Below are 22,500 nucleotides of genomic sequence, written 5' to 3' on the forward strand. Positions count from 1 at the left end.
GTCAGGAGGCCACTAATCCTTAGCAGCATTATTGATTCGGCGGCTCCATGTTGCTGGAGCCCATTATTGACCGAGGAAAGGCACACATGGGGAGGAGACTATACAGATGCACTGTAAAAATGAATTTAACTCTGAGAGTTTACAAATGTAACCATTTTGTACACTCTAGGACTAGGTCTAGGAGCTACAAATGGATGAATCAACACTGAGCATTTTACTAGCCTGAGAAACATTCAGTGATACGGTGCATATGGTTCAGTACTATTCACTCAGTAACTGCAGATCTTGGCTCTGCTAATGCAAGGAGCCATCGTCTTGCGGTAGAATGGTTATTGACTATCAATATATTCTTTATGCAGCTTTCATTACATCAACCCAGATCGCAGAAGATATTTTAAGTTAGTGTCGACGGCCTGTATGCCGTGAAATGAAACTTTTATCTTTGATGAGATAAAGTGATTGGCTGTAGCTTCCTAACTGTTTGATGTGAAGCTGATGAAGGTGTTTACTTTTTTCATGAATTCAACTATTGACCGAGGTAGAGGCAGACTGGAGGGTTGACTTGGAGGTAAACTACAGAACGTTGTAAGATAAAGACAGAGTAGAGGGTTGACTCGGAGGTAAACTGTGGAACATTGTAAGATAAAGACAGAGAGTTGACTCAAAGGTAAACTGTAGTATGTTTTAAGGGGCCCTAGTTCTTATGTACTGCTATTGGCTTGAGAGGCCTAGAGCGAAGCAGAAAGCGCACGTGGGTGGAATGCATATGAGGTTGTTTGACTTGCACTGTAACAGTATTCTTCAAGCTCATCTCATGCAGTATTTACTACTACTACTACTATTGACTGTTTTGGGCTTCTTACCCTAAATTCAGTTACTGTATGTAGCTCTCATTACAGAAATGGGGAAACATGTAAAAAAGCAGTCAGTCTTCAACTATTCTCTGTGTAAATGCATTGTATGAGTCTGTAGTATTCTGTGGGGCAAAGCAGAACAGAGGCAGGACACAGTGCTGCCACATGAAATTACATCTCTACCAAATCACCATTTTTAGAGGTCAGTCGAAATTGTTGTTTTCAGTTTCAAACAAATGTTTAAGTAGTAGTGAAAATAGACGATCTACAAGCTCATAAGGCGATTGTGTGTTGTGAGCTTGTAGATCTGCTATTTTCACTAGTTTGGGTCACAGGGATTGTAGATCTGCTATTTTCACTAGTTTGGGTGACAGGGATTGTAGATCTGCTATTTTCACTAGTTTGGGTGACAGGGATTGTAGATCTGCTATTTTCACTAGTTTGGGTCACAGGTTAAAAAATGTGGGAACCTCTGCTCTATACTGCCTGACCCCACCACGCCGTAGTGGCCGGAGGGGGAGGGGGGTCAGAAGGGTCTGAATGTCCCTGCACTATTAAGGGATGGCTAGTCTATTCATTTTTCCCCCCGACTGTTTCCCGACTAAATACTACAGTATGTCATGAACCCCCGCCCCAACAAAAAACATTTGTCCCTGCACTTTTTACGTCCTGATGGCTCCACTGCACCACGCAACACCCTCCCCTACCCTTCTGATACAGGTTACAGATGTCAATAATTTATTTTATACATTACATATTCATGATGGCAAAACAACTGACTAACTAAAACCAGTCAAACCATTAATGTATCTAAGTGTTCTTGTAGAACAGTAATGTTACACAAGACAATTTAATGTCCTCAATTCATATACTGTATGAGACATTTTAATGTTCTCAATTCCGAAAAGGCAAGAGTTTTAATCCCGGCATCGTTATTTTGGACCCCTGCCGTGTCGATCGACTGCTACTGACTGAATCACAATGCAGGGGAGCGTGCCGACGGCGAGACCTACTGAAAATAAGGACATGGATTCAATCCCTTGCTGTGTGCCGTAAGCTCATGTCAGACAGGGTAAAGGCTCACCATACTACCACACAAACAATCAGGATGGCCGACTCACCTCACGCTGTCTTTCCTGTGCACGGTCACGTACATCTCGTACACTCTACCCTGAGGCACTGCCCCTGCTGGAACCAGTAAGCTCACACCTGCAGGAGAGAACCACGGGGAAGGAGTAGAGAAATGCATGTGCTGAATATTTCAAAAAATGTAAATTGACTGATGATGAATTCTGACCTCACATTTCTTGATTTCAATGCACAAAACTGTATTATTAAATCAATCAATCTGTTGAGGGTTAATTATTGAATTCTACTTGAGTTAATCATTGTACAGTATTAGCCTAAGTGAATTGTGATATGATATTGTACAGTATTAGCCTAAGTGAATTGTGATATGATATTGTACAGTTGCTGCTTGTTTCTTGTTTCTTTAATGTGATTGATAGTCAATGGCACTTATGGCAGACATTTTAATCTAGCCTAAGAGAACTCCTACATTATCATATAGCACATCATTGGGGTAATGTTTAGTCCTGTACAGTGTAATAGTAGCAGTTGCAAACTGTATATGGGTTTTCATCTGGTTATTGCAGAGTTAGGTGAGTGGCTGAATCCACCCAGACCCAGCACTGAGTGTACTAAAGGAGAATTTGGTAAGAAACGGTTCTTACCGAATTCAAAATTTATTATATCCATTATATGGAGGCGAAAAAAATAAAACATGCCGCATGTGTCCCTATGTCCCTATGTATGTCTGTTTGGACTGTTGAGCTTTACACTGTGCACTATAACTATTACAATAGTACAGTACAGTACAGTACAGTACAGTACAGTACAGTACAGTACAGTACAGTACAGTACAGTACAGTACAGTACAGTACAGTACAACCTGTGTGCCGTGGCACTTTAGTGTGCCGTTTGAAATGGCCAGGTGTGCCGTTTGATTTGAACAAAAGTAGCCTCGGCAACCCAGACGTTTATAATTCCAGGAAGAAAAGTAACCCCGACGGCCGACCCTCCCCCGATAGCAATAGATACTGGGCTGCCTGAGGTTGTTGTTGCCCATCCCCACCACCACCAGTCTAACGACCCTCAGCCATAGAAATGCTACAGTACAGTACAGTACAGTACAGTACAGTACAGTACAGTACAGTACAGTACAGTACAGTACAGTAACTGTCACAATACAAGACAAGTATAGTTGCACCGCTCAGTTCACACGGGTGTGTCTTTCATAATGTCAGAAATGTGACAGTTTGTCCCAAATGGGCTTCTGTAAAAAGCTAGCGGCCGATAAACCTGCTCTTCCCTGCTCAGAGCGACTTTTAACATTTTTTGCCTTCTCCAGTGGCTATAACGGATATATTCACGTCGATCAGATTATGGTAAGAAAATGGCTACTCCAGAAAAGAGCACTAATGCCTGATTTATACTTGATTGTGTGCCATTTGGCTCACCAAAAAGCTGTACAAGCAGCTTGTAGATCGGCTATTTCTGGTGTGTGACACCGACACGCAACTCAGTGTAAATCAGGCTTAATGTTACCAGAGTTGGGCACTATGAGGTGTCCTCCCTGGTTGTTGAAGGATCCATGTGCGGTACAGGAGGGATCTCTCGTCCGTGCCAGGCTCTGGTTGCGAAGGTTCATGGTATCGCTGTTATCCAACAGAGACTGGGTCACCTGGAAAGTAAGCAGCACAGTTCATAGGACATGTCGTAATATATTGAATAGTATTGTGTGTGAAGGAGTTTTGAGTTTATAAGGAAAAGAAAGAAAAACAAATCACTGGACACAGAAAGTGTCCAGTGATGAAGCATTAATAGATGCACTGTGGACTGCATCAGCGTTTCAAATATCTAAGATTATATGTACTGTAAATGTAGTGTACTCATTGTAATGCCTTCGTTGAATTCACGAAGGCATTACAGGTCTATTATTCTGTCTAGCCAGTAGCCAGTGTGTGTTTTTGAACACTCATATTTGTGGTTTTCTTTGCGAATAACCTTGGTAAAATGGGGGGTAAGGTACTGTAGGTCATAGTCATCAGAGAAAGATTGAAGGTTTAAAAAAAGATTTAATTCACTGTAGTTGTATTGTGTTTAGTGATTCTGTTTGCAGTAACAACAGCCTCTCTATATTACCATTTAATGGCCTTTAATGATTCGACTTATTGACTTGAGTTTAGTTGAGAGATTCTGCTTGTAGCAACTTCAGCCACTTTTTCACAATTTAATTCCATTCAATGTATTTGACAAGCTCTGTCTTTTTGTTTGCTTATCGAGACAAAGCAGGGAAAGAAACTGTTAGTATCTGCTCTGGGAACATTGCCATGGGGCAAAGCTAGCTCACCCTGTTCTGAAATGAGGATTAAGTTGTCACAGTAAAGTAAAAAAAAAAACCTTGGGGCAAAGCAGTACAACATATATCAGGGATGTCGAACTCATTTTGGGGTGGGGGCCGCATTGGACGAAATGTGACTTCATGAGGGCCAGAGCGGTGCAACCATGCAGTCGCGGACTGCAAGCATGCTCACGCATGTTTACGTACACACTATGCAGCTGTCACTTGGCTTTGTTTTTCTTGCTGCATGATATAGGTACACTACATCACACAAATTATAATAAGAATAGCTACATTATTGACTTTCATTATTGGTATTATACCTGTAGCCTAGAAGCCATTTGCTATGAGAGATGCTATTTTTATTTATGGAGCGCCAATAAACCATTTGAAAATAGAATATTTAAATTTAAAATACTGTCTCAGCAGAAATTTGTAAATGGCTACACAACCCTTGGTTTTATGCAGGCCTGCTTTTTTATTGAAGTGATGAACAATGGAACATTCAAAAAAATATGAGTGAATAACAATAACTAATACTTCAAAACATATTTATTTTTAAAATCTTAATTGTTATTTTTCAAAAAAAGCCAAAGGGGAAAAAAATAAATGAAAACCATGACATTTCATCTCTGTCTTGTTTTCACTTGCTGCTTCCTGAATATCAGGGACCAGTTTCTGAGAAGTTATTATGTATAATCTGCAGTGGTGGGATATATGATAATTTCTTTGTCAGCTGTGATCTGAATGTTCCTCGGTTATAGACCCTTGTACTGGAGAAGTATAGTGCTCGTCTCTTTGACACGCAGCAGCAGAGAGAAGGGGGGGAGGGGGGGCATGCGTTGCCTCCATTCAATTGAGCACAGCTGACAGCAATCTACTACCGTAGTTAGGGAGGGCAGCTCAGAACTGCGATTGAGCATTTTGGTTTATATTTCTTTAAAAAATCATAACTTTTGACAGGAATGTGCTAGAGATTTTTTTTGACAGACTCATACATTTATGCTCTACAAGTGGGAGCCCGCATCTCGCGGGCCGGATCCGGCCTGCGGGCCGTATGTTTGACATGCCTGACATATATAATAATACCTGACCTGATGTTTTGCACTGGGTTGACCACTTCCACCTGCTGAGCAACAGAATGCAACCTTACCTTAGGAGACAGTTTAGATGTGAAGTCCCCTCCTAGGTCATCTTGGGGTGTGACCAGGCCAGAGGAGTTGTATACTTTGATTTTCAGATTGGGCAGAGGGTCCAGCAGAGGGGAGTTGGTCATGGGGATTTTGTCTGAAACATCATGGAGGGCATACACTGGCCCACGATACATGGCTGCAGCGTTGGTCAAGTCAGGAGGCGCAGTCAGAAGATCAGCTAGGGATGAGGCAAGGGTCAGAGAGAAGGAGGCAAGAGCAGTAAGTGAGAGAAATAAGTGAATAACTGAATAACATAATTATTAATACATTATGACACACTTGGCCGCAATACATGGAGATTGCACTGAAAGACTCTAGAGGACCTGTGAATCATCCAGGTTCTATTCTGTACATTTAACATAAGAATATCGGCTGATGAACCTCATTGCTGCACGTTAAATACTCTGCCCTTCTCTGACCACAAAAATGCCACTGACCCTGCTGGTGGCCGTGGCTTTGCCATTTGTGAGGCACAGCCACGACCCTGTAATGATTTCATTCGGCTACCTGAAACCCTGCACTGACACAGTTTCACCTGGTGCATGCTTGGACTGTGCTAATCGCACACCATTTTAATAATGATTCTCTTAAGTGTGTGTCGTCGTGCCCCAGGTCAGGTGTGAGGCATGGCCTTACAAAGTGATCCTAGCAGGACGTATGCCTCGATGGATAGGATGCAGATTCTACTAATTAAACAGCATGTTCTCAATATCAAGTCCACTGTGATTATTGCAATCCAACCTTCCACTCTCACTCCCATCGCCTGTAGAATAGCATGTGTCATAATGTTACCCCGAAGCAAAATATTCGAAGAGTCTGCTAATTAGCAGCCATGTTTTCATCTCAATCACTCTCTAACGCCACAAGATGTTCAACATGCGACATGTGTGCCCTTGAGTTGTCGTGAGTAATGCAACGTTAATTGCAAAACGCATCAGCATCTATCTGTCATGCCACACAATGCTCTGTGTCCCATGGTTATACCTTGACATTTGCATGTGTAGTGTTGCATGCTAATGTACACGCACGCACGCACGCACGCACGCACGCACGCACGCACGCACGCACGCACGCACGCACGCACGCACGCACGCACGCGCGCGCGCGCACGCACGCACACACACACACACACACACACACACACACACACACACACACACACACACACACACACACACACACACACACACACACACACACACACAGACCACACACACACACACACAGACACACACACACGGACATTGCTTACAGTCCACCCAAGGGACGACGTGCTCATATTCACTGTCAAACAATCAAGCACCTCATGCACACATGTAGCGGTGATTACATTATGTGTCTAAGTGGCTACATGAAGGAGGATGGCCACTCTGAGCTTCCATTTTCCTCTCACGGTTAATCATTGAAAGGTTAGCGTTAGCCATGGGCCAGAACAAGGTGATTAGCTGATTAGTGTAACATGCTCATCAACATGCATGTCATAACTTGCATATAGATTTTGCCTGGAGTATAATGTTTTATGTTAGTGTTGTTGTTTTGTTTGTGATAAGCAATGTTGTAGAATGCTCTAAAAGAGACTTGGGGTTATTTTGTCCATCATCTATGTTAAATTAAACTATGCTTTTTTCAGAGCTTGCTGGAAAAAAACAACACCCTGGCCTAAGATGAGATGTACTGTATGTTCTATATCCATCTCTTCCTTACTTGCGGCTCACCCCACACACGCACACGCACACGCACACGCACACGCACACACACACACACACACACACACACACACACACACACACACACACACACACACACCCGCTCTCATCAGGCTGTTTACTCTTAAAGCCAGCGGGTATTCATGCCAAATCATCCTTGCTGAAATTTAATTAATGACTAACAGAATGCCAGAATGTGTGTGTGTGTGTGTGTGTGTGTGTGTGTGTGTGTGTGTGTGTGTGTGTGTGTGTGTGTGTGTGTGTGTGTGTGTGTGGGGCGAGCCGCAAGTAAGGAAGAGATGGATATAGAACATATACAGTACATCTTATCTTAGGCCAGGTGTGTGTGTGTGTGTGTGTGTGTGTGTGTGTGTGTGTGTGTGTGTGTGTGTGTGTGTGTGTGTGTGTGTGTGTGTGTGTGTGTGAGAGAGAGAGAGAGAGAAAAGATGGGCCTTTGTTAATAGTAATCTAAAATGTTCTTTCAACAACGGATGACAAGCACCCTGATGGTTTGCTGGTGCAATGAGCCAGTTAGCACAGTACATGATCTGATCAGAGGTTCACAGCCTGTGACTCTGGCACTGAGAGGGAGATTCCAAATATGTTATTACATAATATATCATTAGATAGAAGTTCATGAAGTGTTCCTTGGGGTTAACAAAACAAAACTTGTGAATCACTGGCAGAGGCAGCTTTGGACCCAGAAGCAGAGACGGACAATGAGACGGGGTGGTGTTTGTCGCGTCAGCTTGTCTGCTGTGTGTATCTATACGCGCACCTTCCGCCCTCAGCTCATATACTTAGAGATGCTGAAGCTACAGTATGGACAAGGACCTGAGTGAAATATGACTCCACTTAAACAGAAAGATAGACAACTAATGTCTGCTTGGGATCTCACTGCAGCAGACAAGGAGAGGAGAGAGAGAGAGAGAGAGAGAGAGAGAGAGAGAGAGAGAGAGAGAGATTGCTGTCCGTTTGAGAGAGATGAATCACATGCAGTGTGGATTGACAGCCAGTGCCACACTGATAGTATCAGCACCACTGCAAAGCCTGCAGAAAGGGGTCAAGGAGAGTTCATCTAGTGGAGGTACAGTACAGCCTCTTTCTTAGTTACGTCGCTGTCAGGCAGAAACCTTGAAACTCCAAAGTTCTACTTTTTATGTTTTTCCATTTCCTGAAAAGCAACGAAGGAGGTTTCCAGCCGACAGTAACGAGTAGCACATCCGTTATCAAACACGGCAGGGTCAATCCACACATCCAGGTAGAGGCATGTAGTACGGGACATTTACACACTGGTCTAGAAAGATGGTATTAAACCAGATTACCCTGCCCAGTGCCCTAACAATAATTATTCTTACTATGGTGTCGGGGTTCAGTCAAAGGGCATTTTATTAGAGGACAAACTATGTTCCCTCATCTCTCCTTCAGAACAGTGTTATTTGAAGCAGAAATAGCAATAAATAATAATAATAGTGTAACAAAATGATAAATAATTTCACCCCCCGTGTCCGTCCTCACCTGATCTTGCAGTTTTGATGTTGACAGACTGGAATCCTCCGTTGAGCGCGGAGGTGTCGATGATGTCGGAGTCGAAGTCGCGGTGAGTCTTGCGGTACACGAAGAGCGCCACTATGACTGAGATGACCAGGCACATGATCACCGCGATGACGATACCCACATACAGCGCTACGTCATCTGTACTGGGGGCAGCTGAAGGGAATCAGAGACAAAGATAGATAGACACTTTTATGCTTTATTATGTCACTACTACTCAATATACTGTACCTGTACAGAGGAAAATGGCTAAAAAGTAAAAAGACTTATATAATTTTCAAACACTCAGAGAGACTACAGAGAGAAAGAGAAGGCGAGGGAGAGAGAGAGAGAGAGAGAGAGAGCGAGAGAGAGAGAGAGAGAGAGAGAGAGAGAGAGAGAGAGAGAGAGAGAGAGAGAGAGAGAATATACAAAGAGAAAAATAAATTGGAATTTCTCAAGAAGAAAGTATGTGCGCAAGCCAGAAAAGTGGGTGAAAAATGGGCAGAAATGATAATACCTCTCTCTTCAGGAAGCTGACACCGAACTATTAAGAACTATCTTAATGGGTCCTCTTGCAAATAAGTTTTAAATAGCCATCCACCTGACCTGGTATCTCGCATTAATTTGTCTACACGGAGAAAGAGGGAGTGAGAGAGATAGAGAGATATGTGTGGGACTTCTAAGTCTTCCATAAAGGTCTGACACACATATAAAAACGTAATAATATGGCTGTTAATTATTTCACAAGGTTCTATAACATCTTTCCTCCATTATTCTGAACGTTGAATGGCACCTTAAATAGTTCAGTCGTGGCTTTTTACATTCAAGATCAATATTCTATATAAAAGCATAATGAACATTTAAACTGATAAGCTGCTTAGCCTGGTATAATGAGGGACTGAAATTCACAAACCGAGACAGAGGTGCACCAGACATGGGAGGAATGGAGATGGAAGAAAAGTCTAATTCAAAGGGTGGAGTGAAAAGGAAATGTAGAGGAAAGGAACGGAATATGGAGGATAGGCGGAGACCACGGCACATGAGACAAAGAAGAATGAAGAAAGGGGACTTTAAAGAAGGGCGATAAGTGGAGAGAAGGAAAAGAGGGCAAGAGGAAGATGGAACGCACTTGAACTTCAAAGCAGAAAAACAAACAAGCCTACATGAAACATGAAAGCTGCATTGAAACTAGGTTTTATTTTTTTGTTTTTTTCTTTCAGGACTCTTTTCACACTTGAAGCGCCACTCGTTAATCGCATCCTCTGTAGCCAGTGGGAGGGGATGAATACAGAACTGAAGGAATGCTCCTTTTCTTTTAATCCGTCCTTAAAGTTGAGAGGCAGATAACAGGCTTTTTAGCTGCCTTTTTAACTGCCTGAGTCATGTGCTGTGGGATTTGCTTGTTGTCATCTCACATGGAACAAGAGAAGAAAGCATGAACTCGATTATGTGTGAAACCCACTGCTTTGATGATGCACACACAGGCATCAATTCTTTATTGCATCACACGCCTTCACACTGACAAGCATGACACACATGTAACAGCCAAAGCAGAGGAACAGTATAGGATGTACATTCTTAACCTGCCACTTGAGGGCGCTATAAACCACTTTTTCTTTCTACACCTCACGCCATGGGAGCTACAGTAGGTGTGTACACTGTAGGCCTACAGAGGCAAGCCTATGGCATCCTCATATAATGTTTGAGACTGTGATGAGTGGACAGCAGTTTCAGAGAATAATTGATGTGCAGTTTTGCCAAGCAAAGGCATTTCTTCTTGAGAATTTGATTCTCAAAATCCTGATATAACACCCACGTCTCGACTTTATCCAATTAGCTACACCGCAGGGATAGCTGTCAAAAAGCTACTTTTTAGATCTCTGTGGTCTCAAATCATGGCCAATGTTTGACACTGGCTCTCCTGCCTATGGTACCACTTCAGATTTCTGCAAACCACCCACAAGCCCAGCTGGCAGCTGCAGGGCAATTATAAGGCAAGGCAATTGTATGTTCTGTTCTTAATACTTTGTGATGATCAGCGTAAGAGGAATTTAATTATCACCATTATCTGCAACATCATCAGCATCATCATTATCATCATCATCATCCTCATCATCAGTTGCATTAACTTCCCTAAGAGTGTGTAGCGCTGCCACATATGCTAAAAAAGGATTTATTTTATTTATGGCATTTAAAAGTCTATGTCAGAGATATTGTATAATGGTCCTTAATTAACGCCATCCTTTAAGGGTAATGTCCTAATATGTTTTATTTTGTTATTGTTTAAGGGGTGTTTTGAAAGCCTATGTTATGATTTGAGGGGATTGTTTTGATTGACGGGTCCGAGACTGTCTGACGCACGTAAAGTAGGCGTTGGTGGCCGGCCCGCGGGAGAAAGGAACGAGAGAGGCAAACCGTCCAGGAAGTCCACGGGAGACCTAGACCAGTTTGATCATTATTTATTTAATAATATACTCTACTCGGACGCTATAGGTGGAAAATAGCTAAGGCCACACTGCAGCGCTGTACTACACAAGAGAAAAGACTTGGTGAGACCGTTTATATTTTATTTTATACCCCGCGAGGATCTACTGTTGTTTTTGCCGTTGGATTCATTGTTTTGGATTACGTCGCTGCTGGGGAGCCCTTTACTTTTTGGATAACTTTTGGAGTAACGTTTTTGGATTGACATTTCACTTTTTCGTTTGTTCTGGGACGCGGTTTGGAGCCGTTTGGATTCACGGAACGATAAGGAACAATAGGAGCGTGCGGGCGCGTGCGCGAGACGCAGACTTTAATTACTCTTTTCTTACAGACCTATCTATTAAACTATTTAGCGGACGTACGTGTGTGCGTGCGTGCAGGAGATCAGTCACTATCCCGTGATTTAAAAAAGAGTAACAGTTAATTTAATTATCTAGAAGTTCCATGAAATATGGGACTACTTTTATTTGTATATTAAAGGATGGTTGCATTAACAATTTGTAATTGGTAATACATTACGGATATAATCACTATTGTCAACAACAGAATGTGGAGGGGTGTTGTCCATTGGGGTTTTTCTTTTTTGACTGCTAGTTGTTTTGGTTTGTTTTTTTGTTTGTTTTTCTTGTCTCTTTCTTTTGTGTAAGTCATGTGTATTTTGTATGCTTTATTGTAAAATCATTAAAAAACTTTGATGACAAATTGAATTATCTAATCGTTACAAGTGTTGTGATACCAACACTGGCATTCAAATATCCTTTTCTGCAAAAAGCTTTCAGAGCTCAAGCATTTGATTCTAGTATTTGTGATATCAGTAGAATGCAAATTCCTTACATAACAGCTCAACAACATCACTATTTCCCTACCATAATGGACTCTGTACCAAGGAGCTACATAGGAGAGCAGGACTCCTATATTTCTGTTTATTATTTGCTATCAAGGCTTATTATTTCTTAACACGGGAATGTGATGACACTTTTGGATCAGTAAAGTAGGCTACAGCTTGTTGTCTGTGTTTGTGCTTAAGAAATAAAAATATGTACAGTATTTCTGCTCGTAATCCCCCCCCTCTCGTTTTTTTGTCACAAGTGGGTAACCTACATACAACCTGGATACTATTGCTGTCCTTTTCAATTCATATTGCCTATTCCTTTATTATCCTGCCTATTCTCAGTAGAGTTTATGTATTTCTTGCCACCAAAACGAGCTCAGCCAACAGCTTAAATATATATTATAATAGTACTAGTGGTGATGGTCGCTACAATGCTTCATCGATCCGCCACCTCTGAAGTACCACACAAGTGATACAATACACAAAAACAATAAATAGACAACAGACAATAATCAACGGCTGTAATCCATCAGCCAGACAAGAGTCACATGTCCAATATGAATTTAAGTAATTAAAGTAGGGTAAGTGATATCTTTTGGTTAAAACAAAACGTTGTTTTGTTAAAAGGTTCTCCACCTCTTTAATAAACAGAAATTTCATTTTCAAGTGTTTTGCAAAATTCCAGCCAATCAGGAGAGAGTACCCATTTATCAGCTTCAATTGTTCCAATTTTGTCTGCTCATTTGAGCATCACTTCCAATTCCACTTGTTTAATCTCTATGAGTCTGTGGGCAGTATTATGTGTGTCTTAAGTACCAGGTCTTATGACTTAACTTAAGACCTGGAGGCGTGGTCAATGCCATTTGGCTATTCTGAGTGGCCAAATGGCATTGATCACGCCTCCAGGTCTTAAGTTAAGTAATAAGACCTGGTACTTAAGACACGCATAATACTGCCCTATGAGTTCTATATCCTGATTGGATAAAATTGGTATCCTAAAGAGAAGGTGCACTCGTTTTATGGAGCGAGGCAGAGCAAGAGGGAGGCTTTGATGTCACTGCCGCCCCTGGTATAGAGCGAATGCTCTGCTCTGACTTGAGCAACGAGAGCCACCGCAGAGCGAGCGAGTCGCTGTGCCAAACGTTGCGAAGTACCCTTCATTTGACTCAGCACTGTCAGAGTTACATTCCGATAGGGACAGAATCGTAAATGATCGCCCCCCCTACTCGATTCTGACTGATTCTTCTAAAGTACTATAACATTAACACTCCACGATGTATTGTATGTTTCAGCATTGCTTTGCCTCTTGTGTTTGATTGCTTTCTACATCTTGCCATTGTAAACAAACGAGAACTGGTCGTTTTTTGTATTTGCCTGTCTGATGTTCTTGTACCACCTGGTAATCTTGCATGATAGCCTGTCTTTTTCCTAAATGAATTAAAGAAGAAGACACATTCTCGCGCGCTCGCGCTCGCGCACGCACGCACGCACGCACGCACGCACGCACGCACGCACGCACGCACGCACGCACGCACGCACGCACGCACGCACGCACGCACGCACGCACGCACGCACGCACGCACGCACGCACGCACGCACGCACGCACGCACGCACGCACGCACGCACGCACGCACGCACGCACGCACGCACGCACGCACGCACGCACGCACGCACGCACGCACGCACGCACGCACGCACGCACGCACGCACGCACGCACGCACGCACGCACGCACGCACGCACGCACACACACACACACACACACACACACACACACACACACACACACACACACACACACACACACACACACACACACACACACACACACACACACACACACACACACACACACACACACACACACACACACACACACACACACACACTTTCCCATTCCTCAATCAGCTGCATCTGTGGTACGCCCTCTCCCTCTTGTACGTGATGAGTGGCTCCATGTCCAAAGCCCTCAGCCACAAGCCCAGGTAAATTGGATTTAGATTAAAACATGTGACTGTGATGAACACAATGGGGAACAATTGAATAAATGATCAATCATGTGAGAGATGGAGGGACGTTCAGACAGCCCATCTGTGATGTCCTCCAAAGTACTATCTGACAGCCCTGTCAGAGGGAGAATGTTTGCTAAAGGTCAGCACGCACCCACACACACACACACACACACACACATACACACACACACACACACACACACACAGAACACCCAGTCACACATATACAAATGCATTGCATGCAGAAATAACAGCAGTCAGGAGGTTGCTATTGGTTGTATTGATCTTTGATGTTCTAATTAAGACACTATGCAGACAGCTGACATACACAGAGCTAATCTTGTGTGTGTGTGCGTGTGCGCATGTGGTGTGCGTGTGCGTGTGCGTGTGCGTGCGTGCGTGCGTGCGTGCGTGCGTGCGCGTGCGTGCGTGCGCACGTGTGTGTTGACATTTAAAACTTAATGGGTCAGGTGGAAAGTGCAGACATATTGACTTGTGACACTTGTTTCTGTTCATTTTTATCTGTGCATGTTTTTCGATTCATAGATGAGCGCACACACACACTCACATGCACGGACCAGTCAGTATGGATCCCTGCCTACCGTTCCTCGCTGTTCTTCTGTTTACAGTATGGTCCGATGTACCATGGGGGATTTAATGGCGGACAAAACCACTAAAACCAGGATAGCTCAGCTTATCTTGGCTCTATCTCCTGTGTGATCTGCATCCATGGCGGAGCTTTGCACAATCACTAATTGAAACTCATTCAACTGCTGTTTTGATCTTGCCTGGCAACATGAACAAGCCACTGTGGTCTTGGCACCTGGCAGCCTCAGTTTTTCAAAAGGATGGGAGGACTGGAGGGAAGAGAAGAAGGGAGGGATGTTATTACTTTGTCTAACTGTGTCAACCAAATGCGGCAATATCGAAACAAGGCATCATGTAGCTAACCTGATATTAAGAATATACTGTCATGACCGTTACACTGTAGTTTGTCCATCACACCAAGGAAATAATTCTACATCTACATCCACTTGTGGCTTTTACACAGCCACATGTTTCATTCAATCTCTCAATAGCATCCCATGAATGATCTACCTCTCATATAATGGTCCATGAAAGAACAAACACCCCATAAAAGCCTGTGCCCTTAGTAGTTTGAGTAGTTACTGAAACAATGAACAACATGAAAACCGTTGCCAGCCTGCCTCAACTACTCTTACAAAGACACTTCAGGATCAGGGACCCTGACAGAACACAACTGAAGTACTTCCTATTTTATCAATGTCAAAATCAAAGCCCATGTGCAATATTGGCAGTTTGCACATAAATGATCCTATCAAACATTATCAAAGTGCATAAATGGAGTATAAAACAGGCACTAACTAATAATTGACATACTGTATGTCCATTGTTGTCTCTAGCATACAACCATGGTCACCATGGCAACTCGATGAGCGTGTCAGGTGCTCTCTCGTGAATTTGAACAGTCTGGCTAATCCAATTGCATGATGATGAGTGAATAATATTGATCGATATACATATTTTATTTGAGTAACGAGGTGTCCAATGTTAATGTAGTGTCTGAATTTATAGATCCTCCCCAAAGTACAGGTATTGTACACCAGTGGAATTTCTGCATTATTTAAAATCAGTGACCTACACTATTCTAAAGAAAACCAAGTCTACCGTATTCCATGTTTGGTCTAGTCCATGTACTGTATGGGAGAGTCTTTATTTATTATCAACTTCTTTCCACAGACATGGACAAGTATTGCCAATGACACATTAATTCATGTACGACACATTGATGAGCCCCAGAGTTCATGTACGGACACATTGATGAGCCCCAGAGCACACCTTCAAAAGCATATTCACTTCTGCCCAGATGGGCCACCACCATAAAGAAAGGCAGAAAAGTTGAACCAAATGTCAGGGAAATGCTATTTCCTCCCGGTGCTTCCTCGGGTCTTGAAGCCTGCATGCAGCCCATGACTTACACAGCCCTGGGTATCCGATCCAACCTCCGTGGAGTGCCGTCTTTCTGGTTTATTCTTGGTTGCAAGCCAGTGTCATGCACTCAAAATGTAAGATAAACAAAGCTCACAGCACATTGCAAATAACTCGGGCTACAGTATGCCTGCTTTCCTTGCTGAAACAGCCAGAGCTTTCCTTTCTTTCATCAAGCATTGTGTTAAAGGTATTATGGACAGTACTGTAAGTGTGAATGCAAATTTACGGCAAAGGTGCTTTCATTTTCTGCCAAATGAGTATATATTATATATATTTCCTGCAGGGGAAATTTAATTTATTATCGAGCTTCAAACATGTGTTGGCTGCTTAGATCGTAATCTCTCAAGAACCGATTCCGAGCTACTCTACTGAATCTGTCGGCAGGAGCATTCAGAATGTGTATACATTGTTGTTAGTGGGAATGAAAGCATAATGGGCCCCACCGGAAGAGGAGGGCCGAAGGCTGAACAAATGGGCAACATCTTGCTATCCACATTCTGTTCCCAGAGGCAAATTCAAAGTATTTTTTCTTTTTTTGCCAATGGGTTCCCAGATTGGTCAGATCATTATGAGGAGGCACATAGACCGGGGCCAGGACCTTCTTCTTCTTCTACTACAGTACATGTCCTAGACGGCCTCTCTACCCAATAAGCTGCAGGCGAACGTCTTGAGTATAGCATGGGGGGTTGTGCCACCTTCAGATTCAGCTTTATTGTCACATAACTGGTTTACAGGTGTACAAAAGTAGTTTCTCTCAATTAAGTTAGATTTAAGTAAGATTTGTACTTTCAGGAAAGAAAGAAAAGTTTAAAGAATAGAACAGCTGCATTTCACCTCCGCTCCATCGCTAAAATTAAGTCATTCCTCTCTGTCCAGGATCTGGAAATAATAGTCATACATGCCCTCATAACATCCTGTTTAGATTACTGCAATTCCCTCTACACCGGGATCAGTCAGCCCTATCCCGTCTCCAATTGGTCCACAATGCGTCAGCCATGCAGGCTCTTGACTGGTACCAAGAAGAGAGACCATATCATCCTGAGAGAGACCGTCCTGTCCTGCTCCCTCCAATGGCTGCCAGTGCGGTTTAATATACATGTATTATTATTTGTTTATAAAGCTCTTAATGGACTGGCCCCCTATTACATTGCTGGCCTTTTAAACTACCCCCTTACCAACCACCAGGCACCTCAGGCCTTTTAAACTACCCCCTTCCCAACCACCAGGCACCTCAGGCCTTTTAAACTACCCCCTTCCCAACCACCAGGCACCTCAGGCCTTTTAAACTACCACCTTCCCAACCACCAGGCACCTCAGGCCTTTTAAACTACCCCCTTCCCAACCACCAGGCACCTCAGGCCTTTTAAACTACCACCTTCCCAACCACCAGGCACCTCAGGCCTTTTAAACTACCCCCTACCCAACCACCAGGCACCTCAGGCCTTTTAAACTACCCCCTTCCCAACCACCAGGCACCTCAGGCCTTTTAAACTACCCCCTTCCCAACCACCAGGCACCTCAGGCCTTTTAAACTACCCCCTTACCAACCACCAGGCACCTCAGGTCAACTGACTTGGGGATATTAGCCGTCACGACGACTAGACCCCAATCTGGGGGCCATTCCGTTCTCCATCAGATCTGCACCTTCCGTTGAATCTTTAAATCCAGGCTCAAGACTCTGTTCTACTCACAAGCTTTTGAATCCCTTTGATATGTTGTCTTGGCTTACATCCTTGTTGTTTCTGTCTGATATGTTGTTAATGAACTGTGATTGTGCTGCTGTGTGTTGCTTACTATTGTTTGTTATATGCTGATGAGATGTTCTGTACATCACTTTGGTACAACGAAAGTTTTTTTTGAATGTGCTTTATAAATAAACTTGATTTGATTAAACAGGCATCATAGACTCCCACAGACAACTCTGAAGATAAATGGAGAGCCGCTTATTGCAATGGGAGATATGAGAGAAAGCGTTGCAATTACGAATAATACGTGCAAAGGACAGCTTTGAGGAGTGCCTCAGGCAGAAAGTCCCATGCAGGGAGTCTCCGTTTTTCAATGGAAGAGTAAGGACACCACCTCCGACCGCTGCAGACGTACTAGTTATATTGTATAAACATACTCTACTATCAAATGTTTTATTCATTAAAATAAGTCCCGGGTACCTTATTGAGCAGTAGCTAAAAACATAAAGTAGCCTGGAATGTACAATCATGTCAAGACTGTGGTGTACTCGTTTGTCTTTTTTTCTTTTTTTTCTCTGTATTGTGGTACTTTGGTTGTTTTTCTTTTGTTGTTTTAATTATTTTTTAAGTGGTTCTATATGCATTGTATTGCGATTGAACAGATGTGAAATTTCAGAACCTCAATAAAGATAAATAAATAAATAAATAAATAAATAAATAAATAAATAAATAAATAAATAAATAAATAAATAAATAAGTAAGTAAGTAAGTAAGTAAGTAAATATTAAATAAGAGTTTTCTCCAGACACCTGTCAGTCTAACCTTTTGCCTTATTCAGGTGATAGTGTGTCATCCTTTCCCATCTCCTTTCCAAAGTTACTAGTCTTTACCACCCGGTAATGATGCACATTTGCCCAGTTACAGTTTTTCACGATTGTTTACACACAAAAATCGAAAACTTGGCACAATTTGCACAACCTTCACTTCATGTACCTAATCGCTCGACACAATTTGCACTACATCACACTCCCTTATCTGCATTAGACTCTGACTTTCCTTCTTTACACTCTGATATCAATTACACATTGCCTTGTTGTCCAAACACTACACACAATGTTCGGTTGTTGCACACACTTATCACGTAAAATCTCAAAGCATCAACCTACAACACACAACTCTCAACATTTTTCAAATCTCTAAACATTCAGGTCTGGTGAGCAATTTGTTGGTAACACCTGACCACATAGATGACCCACAGTGAATCAACACCTGACCACATAGATGACCCACAGTGAATCAACACCTGACCACATAGATGACCCACAGTGAATCCACTACATTGTCATCCGAGACAAAATGAGCTTCCACCGGGCTGCTCAAGTGCGTGAGTGGTTCCAGGACCACCCACATTTTTCCGTTCTATACCTTCCACCTTATTCTCCTTTCCTGAATCCTATTGAGGAGTTTTTTTCAGCTTGGAGGTAGAAGGTATATGAACGGAACCCACAGAGCCAGGTCACACTGCTCCAGGCCATGGAGGAGGCTTGTGCCGACTGCCGACATGAGTCATTGTCATTGTGTTCCATTTCTATGATTGTGTTTTCAATTTTTCACTTCATTGTGCTGTGAATGCTGTGGTAGTGTGCAGCAAATGCTTAGTTGTGTGTACTCAATGAATGGTACAGTATGTGCAGGGTTGGGAAGGTTACTTTTAAAAAGTAATCCCCTACAGTTACAAGTTACTTGCTATAAATTGTAGTCAGTAACGTAATCCGAGTACCACAATTTAAAAAGTAACGGGTTACTTTCAGTTACTTTTGGATTACTTTTAAGCAAACCTCTATTTAATTAGATAAAACAAGTTTTACCATTGATAACCAGAGCAGAATGTTGAGCCTATATGAAATTAAGAAAAAACTACAGAAATATTGTTAAATCAGTGGTTCTCAACCTTTTTACAACAAGTAAGTAGTAGCCTTGCCGAGCCATGAGGCCCATAGGGCAGGAGCCTATCTCCTGTTTCTGTAGCGTGAGGCAGCTTGATGTACAAGTACACCCCCTGGACATGACGCTAGTATGTCGCAGGGACTTACCCCAAATCCAACCCTTGATTCTGAGTGCCAAGCAGGGAGGCACTGGGTCCCATTTTTTAGAGTATTTGGTATGACCCGACTGGGGATTGAACCCCAGCCTCCCAGTCCCAGGGCGGACACTCAACCACAAGGCCAATGATCTGGTTTACAACAAGTACCACCTCAGAAAATATTTGGCTCTCAAGTACCACCATTATGATTCATGTTAAAATGTAGTCCTATTCGGCTAGGCACAGGTTTGCACAAAAGGCAAATTAATTCCTAATCATTATAATAATAATTCCTAATCATTATAATAAATATACAAATATAAATAATATATGTATACAACCAAATTAAGGCATGCTGTACAAATTGGTAGGCCTAAAAAAGAAGAAAAAAATGGCACTTTAACAACTATGTTCTCCCATGATGGAGTGCAGACACAGACAGACAGACAGACAGACAGACAGACAGACAGACAGACAGACAGACAGACAGACAGACAGACATTCCACTCCCCGTCGGAATCTCACTACCCACGGCCACCCGTGTCCCCGCGTCCACAGAGGCTCCACACACACGCCTCCTCTTGCCCCGCGGTTACAGAGCTGTCAGTGTCCGCTGGCTACAGATCACGCTATACAATATAATATAATATAAATATGGTATTGGGGACTGGAGACAGTGGAGAGTTAGATTCTGACGGTGGGGAAAACCATTGGTGCTGCTGGGGGACCGACGCGAGCGCGCTGCTCGTGTGCCCACAGTGTGCAGTGCATGTATGGGCAGCAGCAGCGACACAGCGCACTGATGATCATTTATCATGCGTAATCGACTGATTATTTTATTGTTTGGTGTTTTAACTTATTTGAAGCCCTAAGATTGATGAGGGGAAGGGGAGAATGTAACCAAGCCTGTAACCCCCGTTACTATACCTGTAATCCAGATTACACATTTTAAAATGTACTCTAAGACGTTACATTTACCGGTTTTTTGTACTCTGATTACGTAATAACGGCGTTACATGTAATCCGTTACTTCCCAACCCTGAGTATGTGTGTGTCATTTGAAAATATGGCTGTGTGTACCAAATGAAAACACGAGTTCCATTGTGGGATTAGTTAAGAGATTTGATGGCAAAGAGTCATCATGGAAAAGGACAGTCAGGGTTTAGCATTTTGTGTGTGAGGTTTTCAGCTTTGTGTGTGCAGTTTTGAGAATGCCGTTAGGTTGTGAAAAACGTGTGTTAACAATCGTGAAAAACTGTAATTCACCTGCTCCTGCAACCCTGTTGAAACTTGAAAGAGTTACCTTTTTTATATTAATCCTGAATGTGTGTGCTGTCCTCTGTTTGTGTACAGGTATATTCTGTGTTTGTTTGTGAGCACAATCAATCTAAAAACAGTGCTATATTCGATGCAGTGTTGATTGTGTGAATTAACTTACCGGAATTTAGTTATATATTGTTTATTCATATTAATTCAGAAATAGTGAGGATGATAGGTGCTCATAGTTCCCTGATCTAGACATCCCACAATACCGTTACTGACTCAATAAACCACAAAAAACAACTAATTGACATCTAGAGTTCTAGACAATTAACCTCCCATGACATCACTTGTCTAAATGAAAATAATACTAATACATAGATACAATAATGGGATTATAAGGTACAGAAGTCATGAACAAAACAAAGTGAAATGAAACGCGACAAGACCTGCAGGATAAGATTCTAATGTAGAAAGTAGAAAGTAGAAAACAGAAATGGCATGAGTGGGAGGAGAAGAAAGAAGATGAAAAGGTGGTAAAACATAAATATCAACTCACATGTATATCCCACATCACTCTTTTCTTTTGCCTCAGTGGACATCTGAAACAAAGAACCTTGGAAGTGTGAGAGAGAGAGAGAGAGAGAGAGAGAGAGAGAGAGAGAGAGAGAGAGAGAGAGAGAGAGAGAGAGGGGAGAGGGAGAGGGAGAGGGAGAGGGAGAGGGAGAGAGAGAGAGAGAGAGAGAGAGAGAGAGAGAGAGAGAGAGAGGGAGAGGGAGAGGGAGAGGGAGAGGGAGAGGGAGAGGGAGAGGGAGAGGGAGAGGGAGGGAGAGGGAGAGAGAGAGAGAGTGAGAGTGAGAGTGAGAGTGAGAGTGAGAGTGAGAGAGTGAGAGAGTGAGAGAGAGAGAGAGAGAGAGAGAGAGAGAGTGAGTGAGTGAGTGAGTGAGTGAGTGAGTGAGTGAGTGAGAGTGAGAGTGAGAGAGTGAGAGAGAGAGAGAGAGTGAGTGAGTGAGTGAGTGAGTGAGTGAGTGAGTGAGTGAGTGAGTGAGAGTGAGAGTGAGAGTGAGAGAGTGAGAGAGTGAGAGAGAGAGAGAGTGAGAGTGAGAGTGAGAGTGAGAGTGAGAGTGAGAGTGTGAGAGAGAGAGAGAGAGAGAGAGTGAGTGAGTGAGTGAGTGAGTGAGTGAGTGAGTGAGTGAGTGAGTGAGTGAGTGAGAGAGAGAGAGAGAGAGGAGAGGGAGAGGGAGAGGGAGAGGGAGAGGGAGAGAGAGAGAGAGAGAGAGAGAGAGAGAGAGAGAGAGAGAGAGAGTGAGTGAGAGGGAGAGAGAGAGAGAGAGAGAGAGAGAGAGGGAGAGAGAGAGAGAGAGAGAGAGAGAGAGAGAGATGGATGGAGGAGAGAGAATGATGAATACACAATGAAATGAATCCAATGAAATGAAACA

At 42.9% G+C, this 22,500-nt stretch overlaps 1 protein-coding gene across 1 annotated transcript in view; it reads right to left on the bottom strand.

The window, feature by feature from the left end:
* The window catches only part of LOC306934372 (netrin receptor UNC5C-like), a gene marked incomplete at its 5' end in the record, with an annotated part of 288,396 nt that overhangs the window by 33,896 nt on the left and 232,000 nt on the right, over positions 1-22,500 (bottom strand). Inside the window, 5 exons of the mRNA XM_079516941.1 lie at positions 1,976-2,063; positions 3,462-3,597; positions 5,411-5,628; positions 8,675-8,866; positions 21,621-21,677. Of these exons, the coding sequence (XP_079373067.1) occupies positions 1,976-2,063; positions 3,462-3,597; positions 5,411-5,628; positions 8,675-8,866; positions 21,621-21,677 (691 nt within the window). The remainder of the gene's footprint in view (positions 1-1,975; positions 2,064-3,461; positions 3,598-5,410; positions 5,629-8,674; positions 8,867-21,620; positions 21,678-22,500) is intronic.

The sequence above is a fragment of the Electrona antarctica genome, assembly GCF_951216825.1.
Source record: "Electrona antarctica genome assembly, chromosome: 12".
Lineage (NCBI taxonomy): Eukaryota > Metazoa > Chordata > Actinopteri > Myctophiformes > Myctophidae > Electrona > Electrona antarctica.